We start from the raw sequence: 19,022 nt of genomic DNA, 5'->3' as shown, positions 1-19,022 counted from the left end.
CGGCATGAAGGCAAGAGGACAAAGTGGAACAGGTCTATAGATCTCAACACCAGATTTGGAGTGAAATCAGCGACTATGGCAAGGTTTTCAATGAAAAGGTTGCCAGGAAGGGAGGATGACAAGTTTGGGAATCCATGATGAGACAAAGGGATGATGACAATCATCCAAGGTCAAATATTGGAATCTTGTCATCAAGTTTAGGAGGAGGGGATGTCATGTGCATACATGGACATGGCTGTTTTCCAAGCTAATCCCTGATTAGACAACAAATAAACAGTAGATTTAGGACAGTAGCAACCTTAAGACAAGCCTAGGACCCTGTCGGCTAGCATAGGGAGCAGTCGGCCAACAACACAAGCTCAAACATGTGAAGGCGCCTCATTCAGTGCAAAATTCACCAACAGTCGTGAGCAGGCCGACAGCCTGAAGGGCAGACTGACCAACATATTTGGGGCTTTATATAAAGCTAGGCTAGGACTAAGTCTAACCATTTGACCCCATCCCTGGGGCAGGTCAAGAGTCACTCCTTAGGGGTCTTAGGTTATTTTTTGGAAGGCCAAAGGCCATAGATTTTATACAGTCCTATGGACAGCTTTTTGTACTATACAATATACTGAAATACAGCACTCTCTCTCTCTCTCTCTCTCTCTCTCTCTTTGTTGGTGACTTACATCAAGGTTCTTATTCACTTACTTAGGGCTGAAAAATGATACACAGAGCTTCCACACATGCGTCATTGGTATCAGAGCATCAGGCTTAACAAGGCTAAAGTGCTGAAGGTGTTCCAGGAAGGTGCACAGGTCCAACAAGAGTAACACAGCCAAGGTAGGAATCCCATGCGGCTGGACAGTGTCAGAAAAACCTAAGGGAATGGTAGCCTTGATGGTCAGATGCCAACTGAGGCATACCAAGGAAGGCTCTCGAGAAAACAGTTCCAAGGGGTTGGAGCAAGGATGCAATGATCAACCTCGGGAAGGAGACCACTATAGTATTCACGGACACGCCATGAAGGCAAGGGGACAAAGTGGAACAGGTCTATAGATCCCAACACCAGATTTGGAGTGGAATCAGAGACATGGCAAGGTTTTCAATGAAAAGGTTGCCAAGAAGGAAGGATGACAAGTTTGGGAATCCATGAGGAGACCAAGGGATGATGACAATCATCCAAGGTCAAATGTTGGAATCATGTCATCAAGTTTAGCAGGAGGAGATGTCATGTGCATACATGGACATGGCTGACTTCCAAGCTAATCCCTGATTAGGCAGCAAATAAACAGTAGATTTAGGACAGTAGCAGCATTAAGACAAGCCTAGGACCCTGTTGGCCAGCATAGGAAGCAATCGGCCAACAGCAGAAGCTCAAACATGTGAAGGCGCCTCATTCATTGCAAAATTCACCCGACAGTCGTGAGCAGGCTGACAGCCTGAAGGGCAGACTAACTAACATATTTGGGGCTCCTTAGGGGTCTTTAGGTTATCTTTTGGAAGGCCAAAGGCCATAGATTTTGTACATTCCTATGGAGAGCTTTTTGTCCTATACAATATACTAAAAATACAGCTCTCTCTCTCTCTCTCTTCTCCCTCTATCTTTGTTGGTGACTTGCATCAAGGTTTCCTATTTGGTTACTTAGGGCTGAAAGAAGCCACACAGTGCTTCCGTGCATGCGTCACCACACAGGTAGGCATACTGATCCCACTACTCTATGCAGATGACATCGTCCTCCTTTCAGATTCAGCTAGGGGCTCGGATGCCTTCCAGGATTTTTGCACTCAACGGGACCTCACTTGGTAAAACCAAGGACCTCCCGCAGCAGGCTCTTCTTGCTCGAGCTCCACAAACACAAGGACACATTCTTGAGAGAGCTTAGGCCCCATCCACCCCATCCCCTCCCTCGTCAGCCAACCATCACCAGCTTCTTCCGGACCCAAGAGGACACCCACACAGTGACCAACTTGGGCTATTGGACCCGCCTCGCCCGAGAGGAGTTACCTCAGACCAAGCATGCGCACTCCAACATGCCTGACACCCACGACCCCTCAACAACGGACAACAGCCACGATCCACACTCCACCGCCATCAAGCTACCTTTCTACGTGACGTAGCAAAGGGAGACCTCTCGGGCATACTCATTAGCCCCACGCTTAATATATTGGAGAGTGGTATACCATCTATTGGGTGCTGATGCTCCTTCCATGTGTCGTGTTTTTTTTCCCAGAAACAAAATCCTTCTATTAGTTAACAAAAAACAGCCTCGAAGTGTGTGACACTCTGCACTGTAGTGCATGGTGACAAGATGGCTCATCATCATTAGTGCAACATTGTACATTATTAGTACCTTTTAGGATGATAATTGTCGTACACCGTGACCCCATTGTAATCCTCAGTCCAGGATAAGTCAGGCACAAGCTACGTAGATCATTCTCATCCTTAGACAGTCAGTCAGTCAGTCCAAGTCCCTTAACCCACTTAAAGAGATGCATTCATGCATGTAGAGTCACTAGAAGCCTTAGAGTTTGCATCAGGACATGCGTGCATTTATGCATAGCATTCATTCCATATGCATGTAGGCCTTCTAGACCATTGCAGAAGCCTGCAAATATCATCTAGCAGCCATCAAAATTTATCAAGTATTATTCCCATATTTTTCAGCATTTATTGGGCATTTTTTACATCATTTATATATTTTGCTTGGACAAGTGCAATCGGCCAGCCCTATAGCCAGCCGACCAGCACCCCATGTCCATATAAATAGCTTAGCATATCATCCATTTTTTTATTCATATCATAATCAGCATTGAAGACCTCATGGCTTGGAGCCTTCAGCACAAGGAGCATAAGCGATTGCAGAATTCAGCACCTCATACCTTAGCGTTTTCCTCATCAACATCTAGGAGCTTCAACGCTCGAGCAATTCAGCCTCTATGCAGTAAAACGCAGCATCTACAACATTCAGCCTTCAGTACCCCTTGCGTTTTCAGCATTCATACAGTTTTCAGCACCCTCATATGCATCGTTTTGCTACAGCCACTTGGTGAAGGTAAAACTCAGCATTCATACTCATTTACAGCATTCATACATAGTCTAGAGCGGTCCCAATCAGCCCTTTCCTCTCAGCCTCAGATTTGCAGCCTTCCTACATCCATCGGGAAGAGTGCATAAGCTCGACATTGGACATCATTGGTGCTTCTACAGCCGTGTACAGTTCAGCCCGGCTCTTGTTCTTCCGAGATCTTGCGTTTGGCTTATCGTCAGTCCACCGTCAGTCTCTTCAAAGAAATAAAGCAAATACTATTCCGGTAACGGGATAGGGGAGCCTTCAGTGGGTAATTCGGGACCCCATACGGTGTACAGTTTCTCTCTCTCTCTCTCTCTCTCTCAAACCTCTTAAAGTGGATTGCTAAACTCGCGAAAGTCAGGATGCAGAAGACGGTGTGAGCATTTGTGTGACAAGATCCTCACATTACAAATACTTCCGCTGCATGTTACATTGGGGTATCAAATTTAGCTTGTCCACACACACACCGTATCCTAGCATGAGGGCATCCTTGGATGGTCAGATTGTGTTCCAGCACGACCGCCAACTTCAGCATCATGTCTACAGAGGAGAGTACCCATTAGCCGGAAGATGTCTCCCCCGAAGGAGACCTTGCTCTTCCAACTACAGCAAACACCATAGCTCTACTCAGTGCTCAAAACCAGGTTCTCATGGAGCGTCTCCAACTCTTGGAGGCAACAGCAGAACGTCCTCCTCCGCCTCCAGCAATCCCCGACTACATCTCCCTCTTCTTTTAGATGGAATCACAAAGAAGAAAAGACGAGGCTAGACAGAGAGAAGAAAAAGCTGAAGCAAGAAAGCAACAAGAAAAAGCAGAAGCTGAAGCAAGAAAGCAACAAGAAAAAGCAGATAGACAGGACTATGAGGAAGCCCAATGCAAGATCAAAGAAGACCGGCGTCAAGCTGAACTCGCCGCTCGGGAGCACCAACAAGAGCTCGATCGAGAACGTATGTTACTCAAGCACCAAAGGGAAAAGGAGACCTTGCATCTTAGATACCAGCACCTCTCTTCAGTTTCCCTAGCCTCAGGTGCCACTAGCCAACAGTCCACAACATCAACTACCGTCATTCAAAGTCAACCGAATTTTAGTAAGTATGATGGTAAGTGTAATCATCTAGCAGTTAATCAGTTTATTCATCAATTTACTCCTCATTTTCCATTAGCTAGGATCACAGATCCTTAGGATAGAGTCCACGTAGCGGCTCCCCACCTTACAGGTGAGACAGTCACTTGGTGGTAGCATTGGTCTAGTCTTCATACAGACCAGACCACAGGTGTCACAGCTTTTAGCTGGGATACATTTGTTATGACCTTAAGACCAGATTCCTCCTGCCTCAGTATATGACCGGCCTGGCAAATGAGTTCTATGGACTCAGATAGAACGGGTCTCCAGTGCTTCAGTTTTTCGGAAAGGTTATCACTTTAGCACAACAGTTAGGGCTATCTGAGCAGGCCAAGATGGATCGATTCATTCGTGGATTAGATCCCAACATCCGGTTCATATCTCGCAACTTTGAACCCAATACATATGACCGGGCTTTGACTCTTGCTCAAAATGAAGAAACGAAGATGAACGGAGGCAAGCCCAAGCAGTCACCACAGTCAAGTACCAAACCCCAGCAGCAACAATCTGCTGCGCAACCAAGGAAAGGTAATGCATCTTCTAAAGATACTAAGAACGGCAGTGATAGCTCCAATTCAAGGGGTAAGAAGGATAAAGAATCTAAACCTAGTAAAATCCCTGATGAAAAGACTAATGCAGGCATCATTGGAGGTTATCTACCTCCAGAGGAGCAAAGGAAATACCAGTCAGAAAACAGATGTTTTTTCTCTCATATCATAGGGCATGGTAAGAAGGATTGCCACAAATGGCAAGCGGAGCAAGCCTCCAAAGCACCTTCTGCCACAGTTGCCACAGCATCTCCAGCTCCTCCAACCCCGCCTACTACCACCAATGCGGTTCAGCTTTTACCTTCTATGCATCCTATGCCATCCGAATCAGCCCCTTCCTCTCAGCCTCACATTTGCAGCCTTCCTACATCCATTGGGAAGACTGCATAGGCTTGGGATTGGACATCATTGGTGCTTCTACAGCTGTGTACAGTTCAGCCCGGCTCTTGGTCTTCCGAGATCTTGCGTTTGGCTTATCGTCAGTCCACCATCAGTCTCTTCAAAGAAATAAAGCAAATACTATTCCGGTAATGGGCTAGGGGGCCCTTAAGTGGGTGATTCGGGACTCCATACGGTGTTCACTTTCTATCTCTCTCTCAAATCTCTTAAAATTTGAAGTCTTAAAGTGGATTGCTAAACTCGCCGAACTCAAGATACAGAAGACGGTGTGAGCATTTGTGTGACAGGATACTCAAATTCCGTTGCATGTTACACAAAGGCTAGATACAAACTCGTCTCCATGTACGTAGCCAGGATCAAAGACTCATGTTTCATGAAACTTGATGAGATTTCCATGGACATTTTTGTATCATTCCAATGAGATAGCTTTGTTTTGTTCTATTTTATTTTCTGTTCCATGATGAAATATGCCATTAACATTTTTGCGTCACTTTGGTCTTACAGGCGCATTGGGTCTTTAGTAGATGCTTAATCTCTCTCTCTCTCTCTCTCTCTCTCTCTCTCTCTCTCTCTCCACATAAAGCAACGATTCATGCGCCATGTAATAGGTATCAAACCTGCATACACACTCATAACACATGCCACATAAGAAAAGGCACCATAAACACAGACCTCTGTTTGTTTTTGTAGCGAAGTCAGAGAGGTCACAAGGTTTCTTGCACTGGGTCTCTCACGGGGTTCGAACTGAAGGCACCGAGAAGCTAATCGAACAAGTTCAATCCCATCATCACTTGAATACTGCCCTTCCAGATATGAATCCATGAGCAAAAGCATGTTTTTACTCCTAATCAAATCAAGAGCCTGGCATCATGAATTCCTGTGTCAGGGAAAAATCCCACATGACCTTGTCCCCATCCTAAAGCACGAAAATAATCCAACTTTATTTCTGCTACAAAAGCCTTGCATAAAGAGAAGGATAGGCACTTACATGACTTGGAGGGATATGTTTTCCACTTAAAAGGTCCAACAGCACTGTACCAAAGCTGTAGGTGACACTCTCAGCTGTTATTCTACCTGCACAATTTGAGCATAGAGACATTCTCAACAAGCATAGCATCAAGAAAAACATCACGCAAAACAGTTTACCAAAATGGCAGCTTTTATTCATAGCATATTAACATGGCAGATCTCTCATGACATGCTCATCACACAAAGACAAATCTGGGATATTCTCTGCCGACATGATGTGCTCCCAGACCCTCTCTCTACCCTGAGATTGGTACTGGCTGAGGAGAGATCATAGGATAATCGTCTGTTATCTGGACGTATACACATTCATATTTTTCATTTCCTATTCAGTTCTTCCGTGGATTAGTATATCCATATTACTTGGTCTCATAGACCCTTCCGTAGACATTAATATACCACTCTCCTCTCTCTCTCTCTCTCTCTCTCTCACATCGTCCCTCTCTAGCTGCTCTGCAGATTGAGTTTCTCACTCTTGTCTCTCTCCAACACACAAACAGATCAATCCTAGGTCTTGAGGGAGGAGAGCATCTCCTCAGGTTTAGGGTTTAGCTCTCTCTCTCTCTCTCTCTCTCTCTCTCTCTCTCTCATCTACGACTTGCGACCTGCTCTCTGCGTCTTCCATCTTGTTTCTTGCGACCTGCTCGTCTGTTCAACGTGCGACATACTTGCCTCCTCATCTACGACTTGCGACCTGCTCTCTCTGCCCAGCAACTGCGCCTCTGCTTACCTACTGCCTGGCTGCGCCTCTTCACCTGTTGCTGTCCTGTGCAGAATTTCCGCCTGCTGCTGCAACAACACAGCATTGCCGGCCATTACTCCCCTTGGAGAAGCACCGTTTGGTGCTAGAAGCACTGCCCTGGTGCGCCTGAAAAAGCCCTGTAGCAAACGATCTTCTCTCCTCAGTTACCCTGAAGCAAACGATCTTCTTTCCTCAGTTGTGCCGCTAGAAGCACTGCCCTTGTCCGCCTGAAAAAGCCCTGAAGCAAACGATCTTCTCTCCTCAGTTACCATGGAGCAAACGATCTTCTCTCCTCAGTTGTGCTCGCTTTTCCCACCCACCCTTGCTCAGGCCCCTGCCACGCACCCTCCCCCAAGGCAGCAACTAGTAGGGGAAAACATGTCTCAACCCCTAGAGGGGGAACAGGATGGTGAGACAACCTTTCACACCCCCACGAAGGCACCAAATGCCTACCGCAGAAGACTGAGGGAAGGAATCGTGTCCCCTGGCTCACGAAGGATTACAAAGATGGCTCGACGAGATGAGGCCCTTTATGAGGAGCTACAGCTTCACATAAGGACAGAGATGAACACCATGCGACAGGAGCTTGAAAAGGAATGGACCGAGCAGATGCATGCCCAAAGGAAAGTGATATACGAAACGCTGAAGGAAGAGATATATGTCCAATTGAAGGGAGAAATGCAAGCCCAAGTACGGGTTGAGATGGAATTAGCCCAAGCCTTGATGCACACGGAAATGAAAAAAGAGATGTAGAAATGGAAGGATGACATGCTCCGAGAGATAGGCACAACAATTGCATCGTACGAAGGCACTTTGAAGACATGTATGGCTGACCGCGAAAAAGACATCACAGAAATGCAAAACACTTTGGAATCATGTAAGGCAAAAGTGGCGGCAGGTGAGAAGGAAATGCATTCATGGGCTGAAATTGCCAGTGCCACAAAGAAACAAATTGAGGAAGTCAACCCATGGATTGAAGTAGTAAAAAAACAGAAGGATACAGTAGTCAATAAAGTAGAGGTGATGAATGCTACATTGGAAGAGGAAGCCAAGAGACGGGCACGTGTAGTTGGGTGGGAAGATAAGGGAAATCCCCAAGAGGATGCAAAAGCTCTTGCAACAAAAATTGGAGCCACTGATGTACCCATTACCGGAGCATGGCGAGTAGGCAAAGATGAAACCAGGGCGAAGATATTGATCATCAGGTTTGGTGACTTGGAGAAGAAGAAGGCCTTCCTCTCCAAAAGGATGGCCCTTAAGGGGGAAAAGATTTATTTGGATGAGGACCTTACACCGGCATAGATAGCACACCGGGAGGAACACATGCCACGTGTGCTTGAGGCAAGGAAAGAGGGGAAATGGGCAATATACAGAGATGGCCGAGTCATCATTACGGAGAGGAGGCCCGCTTGACGGTGCGCGGCCTATGAGACCTTGCGATTCACGGTGTGGAATTGCAACGGAGCCCTTAGAACAGATGCAGGATACTTTCAGACACAGTGATATTGCTATGTATATGGAGACCCATCAGTGCACAAACAAGAGGCTTCCTGACGTTCGGGGTTATAGATGGGAATCAGTTTTCCGCCCTCAGCCACGCACAGTGGGAGGTACCAGAGGATCCGGAGGAGTGGCAATACTTTACAGGGAGGAGCTTCGTGACAAAATACATGTGGTACATAGAGATGCAGATGCGAGGTACATGTGGGTCCGAATATGCAGAGAGGAGCTCCACGAGCTGTATGTGGTGGTATGCTACTTTCCCCCAGCCCACTCCAGGTTTGCACCATTAGGAGAGTCGCCCTATATACCACTATATGATGATATCATGAGGTTCGCCCGCATGGGAGACATATTACTATTGGGAGACTTTAATGCACGTACAAGCACAGAGCAGACAGAGTTGTATGATACTCAAGAGGCTATGTACCGGGAGATCACGGCAGAGGATGTAGGGTTGCAGAGATCAGCACAGGATGAGGGGGAGATTACAGATTATGGCGGGCATTTTCTCACACTCGGGAGTGCACATGGGTTGGTCATATACAATGGCTTATCGAGATGGCAAGGATCAGATGCTCTCACACACTGGAACTCTAAAGGGGGAGCGAGCACAGTGGACTACTTGATGGGATCTCCTTCATTGATACTTGATGTGCGAGGTTTCACGATTTCCAGTAGGCCCATTGGCATAGCAGTCGATCATGCATACCTGAGTTTCACACTAGTAGGTAGATCCCCGAGAGATGGGCCAGCCACTCATCTACCTAGGTACCCGAGATATCAGTTTACACGTGAGACAGTTGGGGTTTATTGGGATACAGTATCTGATGGCTTGTTCGCTTTAGACCCGCATAGCCCTCTGGACGAGATTTAGAGGGTTGACAGGTGTACTACATGCATCCGCCTCATATGTGTTTCCTTGCACTATGATCCCTTCTACCCACCCCCGCAGCACTGCCCCACATAACAGTTGGTATGATGATGAGTGTCGTGAGACACGAGCACAGCTACAGCGTGAGATTGCCATTGGGTCTCACACGCATAGACAGGCCAAGATGATCTTTCGGCGCCTTGTGTGGAGGAAGAAACGAGCCTATCTAGCTAAGCTAGAGGAGGAGATCTACCAACTCTTCTTGGGGAAGGACAGCAAGAGGGCATGGAAGATGTTTCACGAGAGACAGTCTGGTACTCCGATTACTGCACCTGAGGCATGGCATACTTATGCTAGAGAGCTATATGATGCACCAGGACAATCCCCCACCCCCCCTCCACTGGGAGCTAGACCGGCTAGCAACACCTTTTTTACTATGCGGATGGTGCTAGATGCAATAGACAGGTTACAGAATGGAAAGGCACAGGATCATGATGAGCTAGTTGGAGAGCACTTCTCATATGCACGAGACACTTTGGCTCTGCTCATCGTACATGTGTTTAATCGTGCCATTTGTGAGGGTTTCCCGACAAGCTGGACAGAGCATATCATTGTACCACTCTTTAAGAGTGGGGACCCCATGGTACTAGGCAACTACAGGACGATCATGATTGGTCATTACTTGGCCAAATTATATGGCTCTATATTGGAGTCGGAACTGAGCCGATGGGCAGAGAGGCATGGTCATCGAGCACATGGACAGGCTGGCTTCAGGAGAGGATTTACTACCTTGGATCACATACTGACACTTCGGGCACTTATTGAAGAGGGCAGGGCACAAAAGAGAAGGATATACTGCTGTTTTGTGGACTTCCGCAAAGCCTTCGATAAAGTCCACAAAGCCTTTGATACCGTACCACGTGCCAGGCTTATGCACAGATTGCATGACATTGAGGTACCCGAGGATATGCAGTGGGGGATATATGCTTTGTGACAGGCAGAGTCCGAGCTCCAGGCGGACTATCTGATAGGGTGACCAGCACGATAGGAGTGAAGCAGGGATGCCCGCTATCGCCCACCCTCTTTGGACTGTACATTGATGCAGTCTCTGATTATGTAGACACATTGGGAGGCCCAGGGGCATGCCTGGCAGGGGTGTTGATACCCATCTTGTTATATGCTGATGATATTGTTCTAATCTCAGACTCTCCGGAGGGATTACAGAGACACCTGGATGCATTACAGGCTTTCTGTGCGGATAGAGATCTGACAGTAAACCTTGGGAAAACCAAGGTTATGGTGTTTAACACCACACAGGCATGGGTGACGAGATCAGAGCCTCAATTCACTTTCCGAGGGGAGCCGGTAGAGTACGTCAGGTCATATGTCTACTTGGGAGTTACTTTCACAGGACCGCGTTTCTCCCTAAAGGAGGCAGCAGCAGCTAGATTAGCTCGAGGACATGCAGCCTTGGGGGCACTTGAGAGGCAGTGAGCACACATACAGTTTCAGGAGCCACGCACCAAATTGTGGCTATTTGATACGCTTGTCACACCGACCCTCCTGTATGGAGCTCCAATTTGGGGGCCCAGTATACATCACAGATCTCAGAGAGGGACAGATGAGGGATGGAGGCAAATGGAGAGACCACTAATTATGATGATTGCCCGCATGATTCAGAGCAAATCATCAGTACCACATGAGATTGTTCAGGCTGAGCTGGGTGCCCCACCAGTAGTAACCGAGGCCCTATTCCAAGTAGTTACCTTTTTACAGCGGCTATGGGAGCTCCCTCAGCAGAGGTACTCCCGATTGGCATTGACCTCATCCATACAATTGGCAAAGGATGGAGATACTCATTGTTGGTACGCTCACATGAGATCATGGTTTGACCTACATGGTTTGCGGATAGAGGCACTACCACCCTTTCAGTACAGTCTAGACTGTCCATTTTTGGATCTCACCCGCTCAGAGCAAAGCCGCGTGATCAGGATGGATATCATCAAAGTGGACACAAAGAGGACATGGACTAGCCCCCTTGAGCCCTTGGGCATGAAAATGGCTCATTACAAGAGCCATTTTCTACACCTCACCGGATGATTTTATCACCCGCCCGGCATACATGGATGTACACCTATCACATGGGATACGTTGTGCCATTGGACAGATCCGGATCTCATCACACTAGCTGCGGATTGAGACAGGGCGATGTGTTTATCAGATCTTGGATGACCGCATTTGTCAGCTATGCTACCAGGAGGTAGAGACAAAGGAACACTACATTTGCCGATGTACAGTCTATTATGAGATCCGAGGGAGATATCACTGCCTCTTCCGAGAGGGTTTTGGGCCGTTAAGGTCATGGAGTTTGAGGATCAGAGATGCCTGGGATTGTTTCTACTTGAGGTGAGGAGACACAGAGAGACCCTCTTGGCAAACAGGAGGCCGAGCCATTATGTACCTAGACAGAGGACCCTGACAGATTTCTTCGGCACCAGCACCAGCAACCCAGCCCACACACCTCCTGATACCTCCTCCATTGGGCCATCAGGGCACCAACCATGCTCCCAGGGAGTCACCACTGATAGAGCACTTATCTTATGTCGTGCTTGTCAGCCACGCCCACCAAGATACCGACCACGGCATCCTCACCATCGCCAGATCAGAGCCATTATTGCTCGGCATCGGAGGCACCTACCTCGCTTCCATGACCTCTCCATTCTAGACAGCCCCATGGCAGAGATACTTGATCTAAGGAGAGGGCAACACTTCAACTGATCAGCATACATGAATCTACCTGATATACGTTTTTCAGTATTTTCTAGTATTTTCTACTCAATATCATCTCGGAGTCTTACAGTTCTGTTCTTATAACTATAGGACAATCAGTTTATTGTACTTTTTAGTCTCATTTAGTTGTTCTCTTTGATGAGACACCAACTTCAGATGTATTCTCAGTTTTGGTCGTGGGCATGAGCCCACTGGGTCCACCAAGGAATGGCCTCACCTTCCAAGTACCAACTAGCTAAGATCACCCTGTCAGTATCACTTTTTCGAACTGCGGCAAAGTAAGCTTCAAATTGATGCAACCATGAATAAAGAGTTGTGGAGTCAAGTTTACCATTATACTTACTGAAGTTCATTTTCTCAGGAAAATGACTTGAGGAAGCCGCTGGTGTCAGTCTTGCGTCCAAAGCCACAAGGTATCATTCATGTTCCACGCGTTGCATGGCATCGTCTTACGTTGTCGAATCTCCATTGCATGCATCTGCAACTCAAGCATCGAACTCGGTTGCGGTCGTGACCCTTCGAAAGGGTCCCTTTGTAGAGGGTTTGGAATCTGGGAAGAAACGGAAAGAGAGGAAGGAGACGGAAAAAGAGGAGCTCGAGAATGGGTGCGCTCTTCCACATCCAGTATCTGCGCCTTCAACTCTTCCAATTTGGTAACCTATTTTGCGATTGCTAGCATCATCTTTTGGAACATCTCTGGTACACTCATGCCTGATGCCCTAGATGGACCGCCTCGTGCACTTCGGTCCCAAGGTTCTTGTTTTCTCTCGTCGCCGTAGCTCGCCATAGCAGGAAAATGCACTACCTTTCCGGAGCGCAAACTGACCATCCACTATGTGTGTGGGAGACGTCCAGAGGCTTCCAGAGATTGAAACCAACCGTCCTTCGAGGGACAGGAGTCACTCCAAAAGGGGTGTTTCGCCGGAGTCTGGAAACCAACCACACGAGCGAGAAAAAAAATTCTTCTTTTTCTTGCTGAATCTTTACACTTGAAGTATGCTCCGATACCACTGTAACATGCGGAAGCTTTGAGGTAGATCGGTAACTTCAATGCTCAGAAATTCAGCACTCTTTCACGACGAGAATAACGCACAAAACTGGAGAGAGAGAGAGAGAAGAGGACACAGTATTGTTAGAAGTCATCTCCTGTCTATACATATACACAAGGGCCTCTGTTGTGGGTGTGCCCGCCCTTATTAGGTGTTTTCTCATTTTTCCCCACTCTCCGTATTTTTCCCCACATTTTTTCTGTGGCTTGGGAGGCAGCCCTGAGGTGGCGGGATGTCCTTGTCTGTAGCCGAGCTGTATGCATTAGTCTACTTGCTGGAGGTGGCCGACTGTGTATGACAGGTCGTGGACCTCATAGCTTCTGGCCGACTGGTGTTGCTGCTGGTCGTGGAGTTCTACAAGTCCTGTCGGCTGCCCATGAGCAGGCCGACTGCATGCTTGGGGACATATAAAATGGCCCCACAGCCCCTTGCCAATATTGTATCATTCCGGGATTCTTCTTGTGTGTATAGAGCAGAGTTACACGCCTCTATCTCTCTCTCTCTCTCTCTCTTGTGCTGTTATTTTCTGCATTGCATTTTGCTCGTGTTCCCAGATCTGGTCATCATCTCCGCTGCGTATTCTGACATGGTATCAAAGCCTGGGTGTGTGTGGTCTTGGGCGACCCCCTCGCGCCTCGGTGGCTTGCAGAGCTCGAATCGAGGGAGGGTGTTGGAAGGTTGGCGATTTCGAGCGTGTGATCTATGGCTAGAAGGTGCCTTGGATTATCCCATAAGTGGAAGCATGGGAAGTTGAAGAGCCATATATAGGCTAGAGTGGCACCTTGTCATAATCATCTCCTCCGGCCGGTGTTTTGGGAGGCAGCTCACCGGGAGATGGGAGCCCGGTGGAGGGATGCTACAGTGCCCGTTGGGGGTGTTCGTGGAGCTCGATGGTGATGTGCCTCCTACGTGCGTTAGTCTTCCACTGCACATTCTGACATGGTATCAGAGCCTAGGCTCTAGATAGTTCTTGGGATTTGTGTGAGCAAGAGGGGGACTGTTGTGTTGCTGATTGGTGAACTGTTCGGGAAGAGGAGAAGCAAGAGGACGGTGGGCTGATTAGCTGGACAGCCACTTGCAGGTGTAAGTTCTTCTTTGTTCCCACCCACCCACCCTTTTTCAAAGTACATCCCCGCAATGGCAAATCTGTTACAGATGGCCGAGAGGCATGTGAAGATCCCTACACTACCCACGTTCCCGGTGGACCGTCAGTTGGACGTGAACAACTACGGCGGCATATGGAAGGTTATGATGGAATCTCGTCTGGAGTCTTACGACCTCGCTGATTTCGTCATTGTTAGGGTTCCACAGCCAGAAGTAAAGGGGAGTTACCGTCCATCCGAAACGACCGGGAGGCACAGGCACAGATGTGGGATCGTGTCAACGCCACGGTCCGTTCGCTTATCTTCCTCAACTGCAAACCGCAGGTAATCAATCATGTAAAGCATATGACGCTGGCCAGAGGTATATGGCAGCATTTGGCTTCTCTTTACAACAGGGTATCGCCCATGAAGAGGATTTCCTTGGAAGTACAGATGCGGGTTATGAGCCTTGCAAAGTCGTTGACAATGCGGGAGCATATTAACAAGCTGCAATCAAAGCAAAAACTCCCTCAAGAGGAGGCAGCCCTTCAGTGGGTATTTGGGACCCCATCTGGCCTTCTATTCTCTTTCTCCATTCTCTCCCTCTCTTGCAAGTTAACGCACTAACTTATCTCTTGTACTTAAAAGTCAACCTCTGAGCTTCTGCATCTCTCCTTCTCTCTCTCTCTCTCTCTCTCTCTCTCTCTCTCTCTCTCTCTCTCTCTCTCTCTCTCTTTGACACAGTACCACGAGAGAGGCTCTTTCAGCGCCTGCAGTCTCTTGGCATACCAGCAGATATGACATGGGGCATCTATGCATTATATGAGCAGGTTTTTGGGCGAGTCAGATGTCCCAGGAGGTATGTCCGAGACTATTGCTAGCACCATTGGTGTGAAGCAAGGATGCCCACTTTCCCCCACGCTATTTGGGTTATACATTGATGAGGTGGCTGACTTCATTACACGGGGAGGCGGAGATGGAGTTGATTTAGCAGGTACCTCAGTACATATTATGCTCTATGCTGATGATATTGTATTAGTGTCTGAGTCTCCAGGTGGTCTACAGCAGCATCTACATGCACTCGATGATTTCTGCACACAGAGGGGTCTTATTGTGAACCTTGGGAAAACCAAGGTTATGGTCTTTCATACATCGAGACAGGGCAGGAGTCAGCTGACATTCACTCTCGCAGGATGCCAGGTGGAGGTGGTGACATCATACGTGTACCTAGGGGTTACCTTCTCTGCAGCAGCCACACGCTTCACCATGGGTTCAGCAACCAGAGCTAGATTGACACCGGGATATGTAGCATTGGCTATGCTAGAGAGACAGTGCCACCAGGCGCATTTTCAAGAGCCCCGGACGAAGGGGTGGCTATTTGACACATTAGTCACACCGGCATTGATGTATGGAGCAGCGGTATGGGCGCCAGGCCTTGCTACCCATTGGTGGACACAAATAGAGAGACCACAGGCCCTCATGATGGCACGCATGATACGCAGCAAACCGTCAGTACCTCATGACATTATCCGAGCAGAGTTTGCTGCGCCTCCTATGATGGTAGAGTACTTACAAAGATGAGAGATTATTGTTAATGTCAATTATTTCAGACTATATGCCTGCTAGACAGATTCAGAGAGATGCCACAGGACAGAGTGTCATACAGAGCTTTTGAGGCATCTAGACAGATGGCTGAGGCAGGAGACAGAGGATCATGGTATGCACAGGTCACACATTGGTTCTCACAGCATGGCCTAGACATGGATCATCTACCACCATTCCAGTATGACAGGGATGCACCACATATCCGTCTCTCTCATAGTGAGACTCTATACACGAGAGACATGGATATCGCCTACACAGCCTCTTCCACCGAAGATGCTATACTACAGAGATCACTTCATGATTATCACTGATGATGGATTTATAGAGAGGCCTAGATACATGGAGGGCTTTTTACCACATGGCTCCCGAGTGGCTATTGGTCAGCTCAGAGTTTCATCACACCGATTGGAGATTGAGACTGGCAGAGCAGCACGGATCCCCCGAGAGGAGAGGGTATGCAGATTGTGCAGAGAGGAGGTGGAGAGTGAGGAGCATTATGTATGCAGACGTAGAGCATATAAAGCCATCAGAGAGAGATATCCCATTTTATTCAAAGAGCCACATTCCCTACGCCAGATCTTTAAGGCAGCAGACCAGCGCATGCATACTGGGGAGATACATTCTAGACATACAGCGCCACAGAGAGACATTATTACACGCTCAAACAGCTCCAGAGAGGGGGCGACAGACACAGATTACTACATTTTTTCAGAGATCCATCCCCCTCCCAGCCCTTACACGGCAGGGAATTACTCTCCAGAGAGCAGAGACACTTACAACCCGCAGGAGACAGAGGACACCTGGCTTTCGGACACCACGCCTATACCAGAGAGAGATGACAGAGATCAGAGCTCAGTTTCACAGAGAGGGTGCGGAGCGACTGGCTCGCTTCAGAGCACACCCAGGCATGTTCTTCAGGGAGCTGTGGACACCCCCTTCACTGATGTATACCATTTTATACCCCCAGTATGGTACAGGATGGAGCTAGCTAGGTTGCATATCATGATTGTATACTCCATGCATATAGCTTTGCATTCTCCTAGTAGTAGAGCTCCATCCCCTGCACACCCAGATTCAGCTTTTTTTCTTCAGTACTTTTTCATTTTGTTGGGATGACAGAGGATACCCCATACAGGTACTCCGATTTGTCTCATAGGCCGAGTTCGGTCTTTTGGAAGATGTTAATAAAATCTTTCTTTCTTTCTTTCTTTCTCTCTCCCTCTCTCTCTACACAAGCTCATCTGCATTTCTTTTTCCTTTTACTTTCAGTTTTCCATGGCTCCGTATATCCAAAGATGAACTCGCAATAACACTCTTTGTGATCTACATAGATGAGCTCACGGATTGTATTGATGAATTAGTTGGTAAGGCATGCACCCTAGCTGAGACTCATAGGTCATTTTGGCCTTTTGAAGACGTTAATACAACTCTCTCTCTCTCTCTCTCTCTCTCTCTCTCTCTCTCTCTCTCTCTCATTTCAGTATTTTCATTTTCATGTCCTGAAACCGGTCTCTGGTAGAAACGAAAGTGCGGTAGACTAGCAGTCACCTATCCAATTGTAGTCCAGGCAATTAAGAAGTGAACAAGAGCTAGAATGCTCCAGAACAAAAAGGAAAAACGACACCTGTTGGCCCCAAAGCTTGGCGCCCCTTTCGGTATTTCTTTATTCAAATTCAATGGAAAAGTTTAACTGAGTATAACAAAGCCAATCAAGGAAAGTAAACCTGCATGTCCAATCTGGCAGCCCTCAAGACCTCTTAGCATAGAGGATTCACATACAGATCTGTGTCCCACAAAAGCAACACACTGTGGTCTCCTCTAATCAACCAAGACAATACAACAAGGCAGCCTTGAGCACGCATCTGGCTGTTCCATGTTCATGGCTTCAAACTCAGCCAAAGTACAAATCCACTGTCCAACTCTGTTTCCACCCTTCAAACTGCCATACCCCTCCTCTCACAAGGGGCCAGAAGAAACAACTCTGCAGCAGACATAAGCCAGTGGAAAGATAGAGAGAAAGAAGTGTTCAAAGTATTCCAACTGCTCTGCACAGTTCTGCACTAGTCGACTTGACCGTACCAAACTGTACTTGCATTCGCCAGCGTCAGCAAATCTGCAGCGGCCACCTGTACCTGTCCGTACCAGTATGTACAACCGCCTACGTCAGCCAATCTGCAGCAGCCGGACTGAACCTGTCTGTACCTGTATGCACCTGCAGCCGCCTTTGTGATGCACCGCCTGTACCAGCTGGACTGAACTGAACTGTACCCGCCTGTACCTGCTGGACAGGACTGTCTGTACTCGCCTGTACCTGTCCGTACAGGTCTGTACCTGCAGCACACGTGTGTACGGCTTCTCTTCAGGCGACCTGTTCCAGCCTTCCTCCACGCAGCGCAGCCAGCCAATAGTACTCTCCACGCAACCAGCCGACCCCCCTTCCAAAATGCGAGAGAGAGAGAGAGAGATGAAGAGGGAGGCATGTACTCTAAAAGTAGAGTAGCCCTCCCTCCATAAATATTCTAGTGGCCCTTTAAAGTTTATTAAACTTTCTAAGGGCCACCCAAGGTTTATAAACTTTATGAAGTTAACACCTTGGTCCCCCTCTACACTTGGGGTTGTCCACACATATTACTTTTGTCCGGACACCCAAGTATGCATCTTGAAAAATTTATTTTGCTCACCAACCACCATGCTCACACTTGTGCTGTTCCACTTTCACAGGGTCATGACATACCCCCCTCTTGAAAAATGGCAAGCGTCCTCGATTGCAATCTGGTGATATAGCAAAATATCCAAAGTGAAAAGTACAATATGGCAAGATCAGCGTCCCAATCTCTCTAAGCCATGCATATGTAACAACATTCACTGCAAACCAATGGTGTAGTAATAGTCCAAGTTGTATACCACTGTGAACCATACACAACCACAATATCTAATGTGACTAGTACACATATATCATAGAAGTCCCATAAACAGATGTACTATTAGCCATCAGTACCTTCGGGTGAGACAAAAGCTGCACCAAGGGACCTCTAGATGTCATCTGAGCTTGTCTGTATCAAGGGAGTGGAGGTGCTACCCTCCTCTTGAGCATCAGGCAATGCTCGAGACCCATGCTCTGCTGAACTTGAATGAGCCGTAACAAGAGTCGGCTCCAACTCAAAGGCATCGAGATAAAGCTGCAAAACCTGAGGTGAATCTGTTAAGTCACCTTCATCCACATCGCA

General features: G+C 47.7%; 1 protein-coding gene across 1 annotated transcript in view; it reads right to left on the bottom strand.

Annotated features, from left to right (window-relative positions):
• The window catches only part of LOC147623456 (putative serine/threonine-protein kinase BSK3), a 40,734-nt gene that overhangs the window by 11,053 nt on the left and 10,659 nt on the right, over positions 1-19,022 (bottom strand). The window contains exons 6-7 of the mRNA XM_086821614.1: positions 6,116-6,201; positions 5,800-5,988 (exon numbers count right to left, since the gene is read on the bottom strand). Coding sequence (XP_086677740.1) covers positions 5,800-5,988; positions 6,116-6,201 — 275 coding nt within the window. The remainder of the gene's footprint in view (positions 1-5,799; positions 5,989-6,115; positions 6,202-19,022) is intronic.

Source organism: Cibotium barometz, chromosome 27 (assembly GCF_041138505.1).
Source record: "Cibotium barometz isolate CiBa-2024 chromosome 27, ASM4113850v1, whole genome shotgun sequence".
In the NCBI taxonomy this organism is placed as follows: Eukaryota; Viridiplantae; Streptophyta; class Polypodiopsida; order Cyatheales; family Cibotiaceae; genus Cibotium; species Cibotium barometz.
Note: the sequence above shows the minus strand (reverse complement) of the source record. Positions and strands in the feature narration are given on the sequence as shown.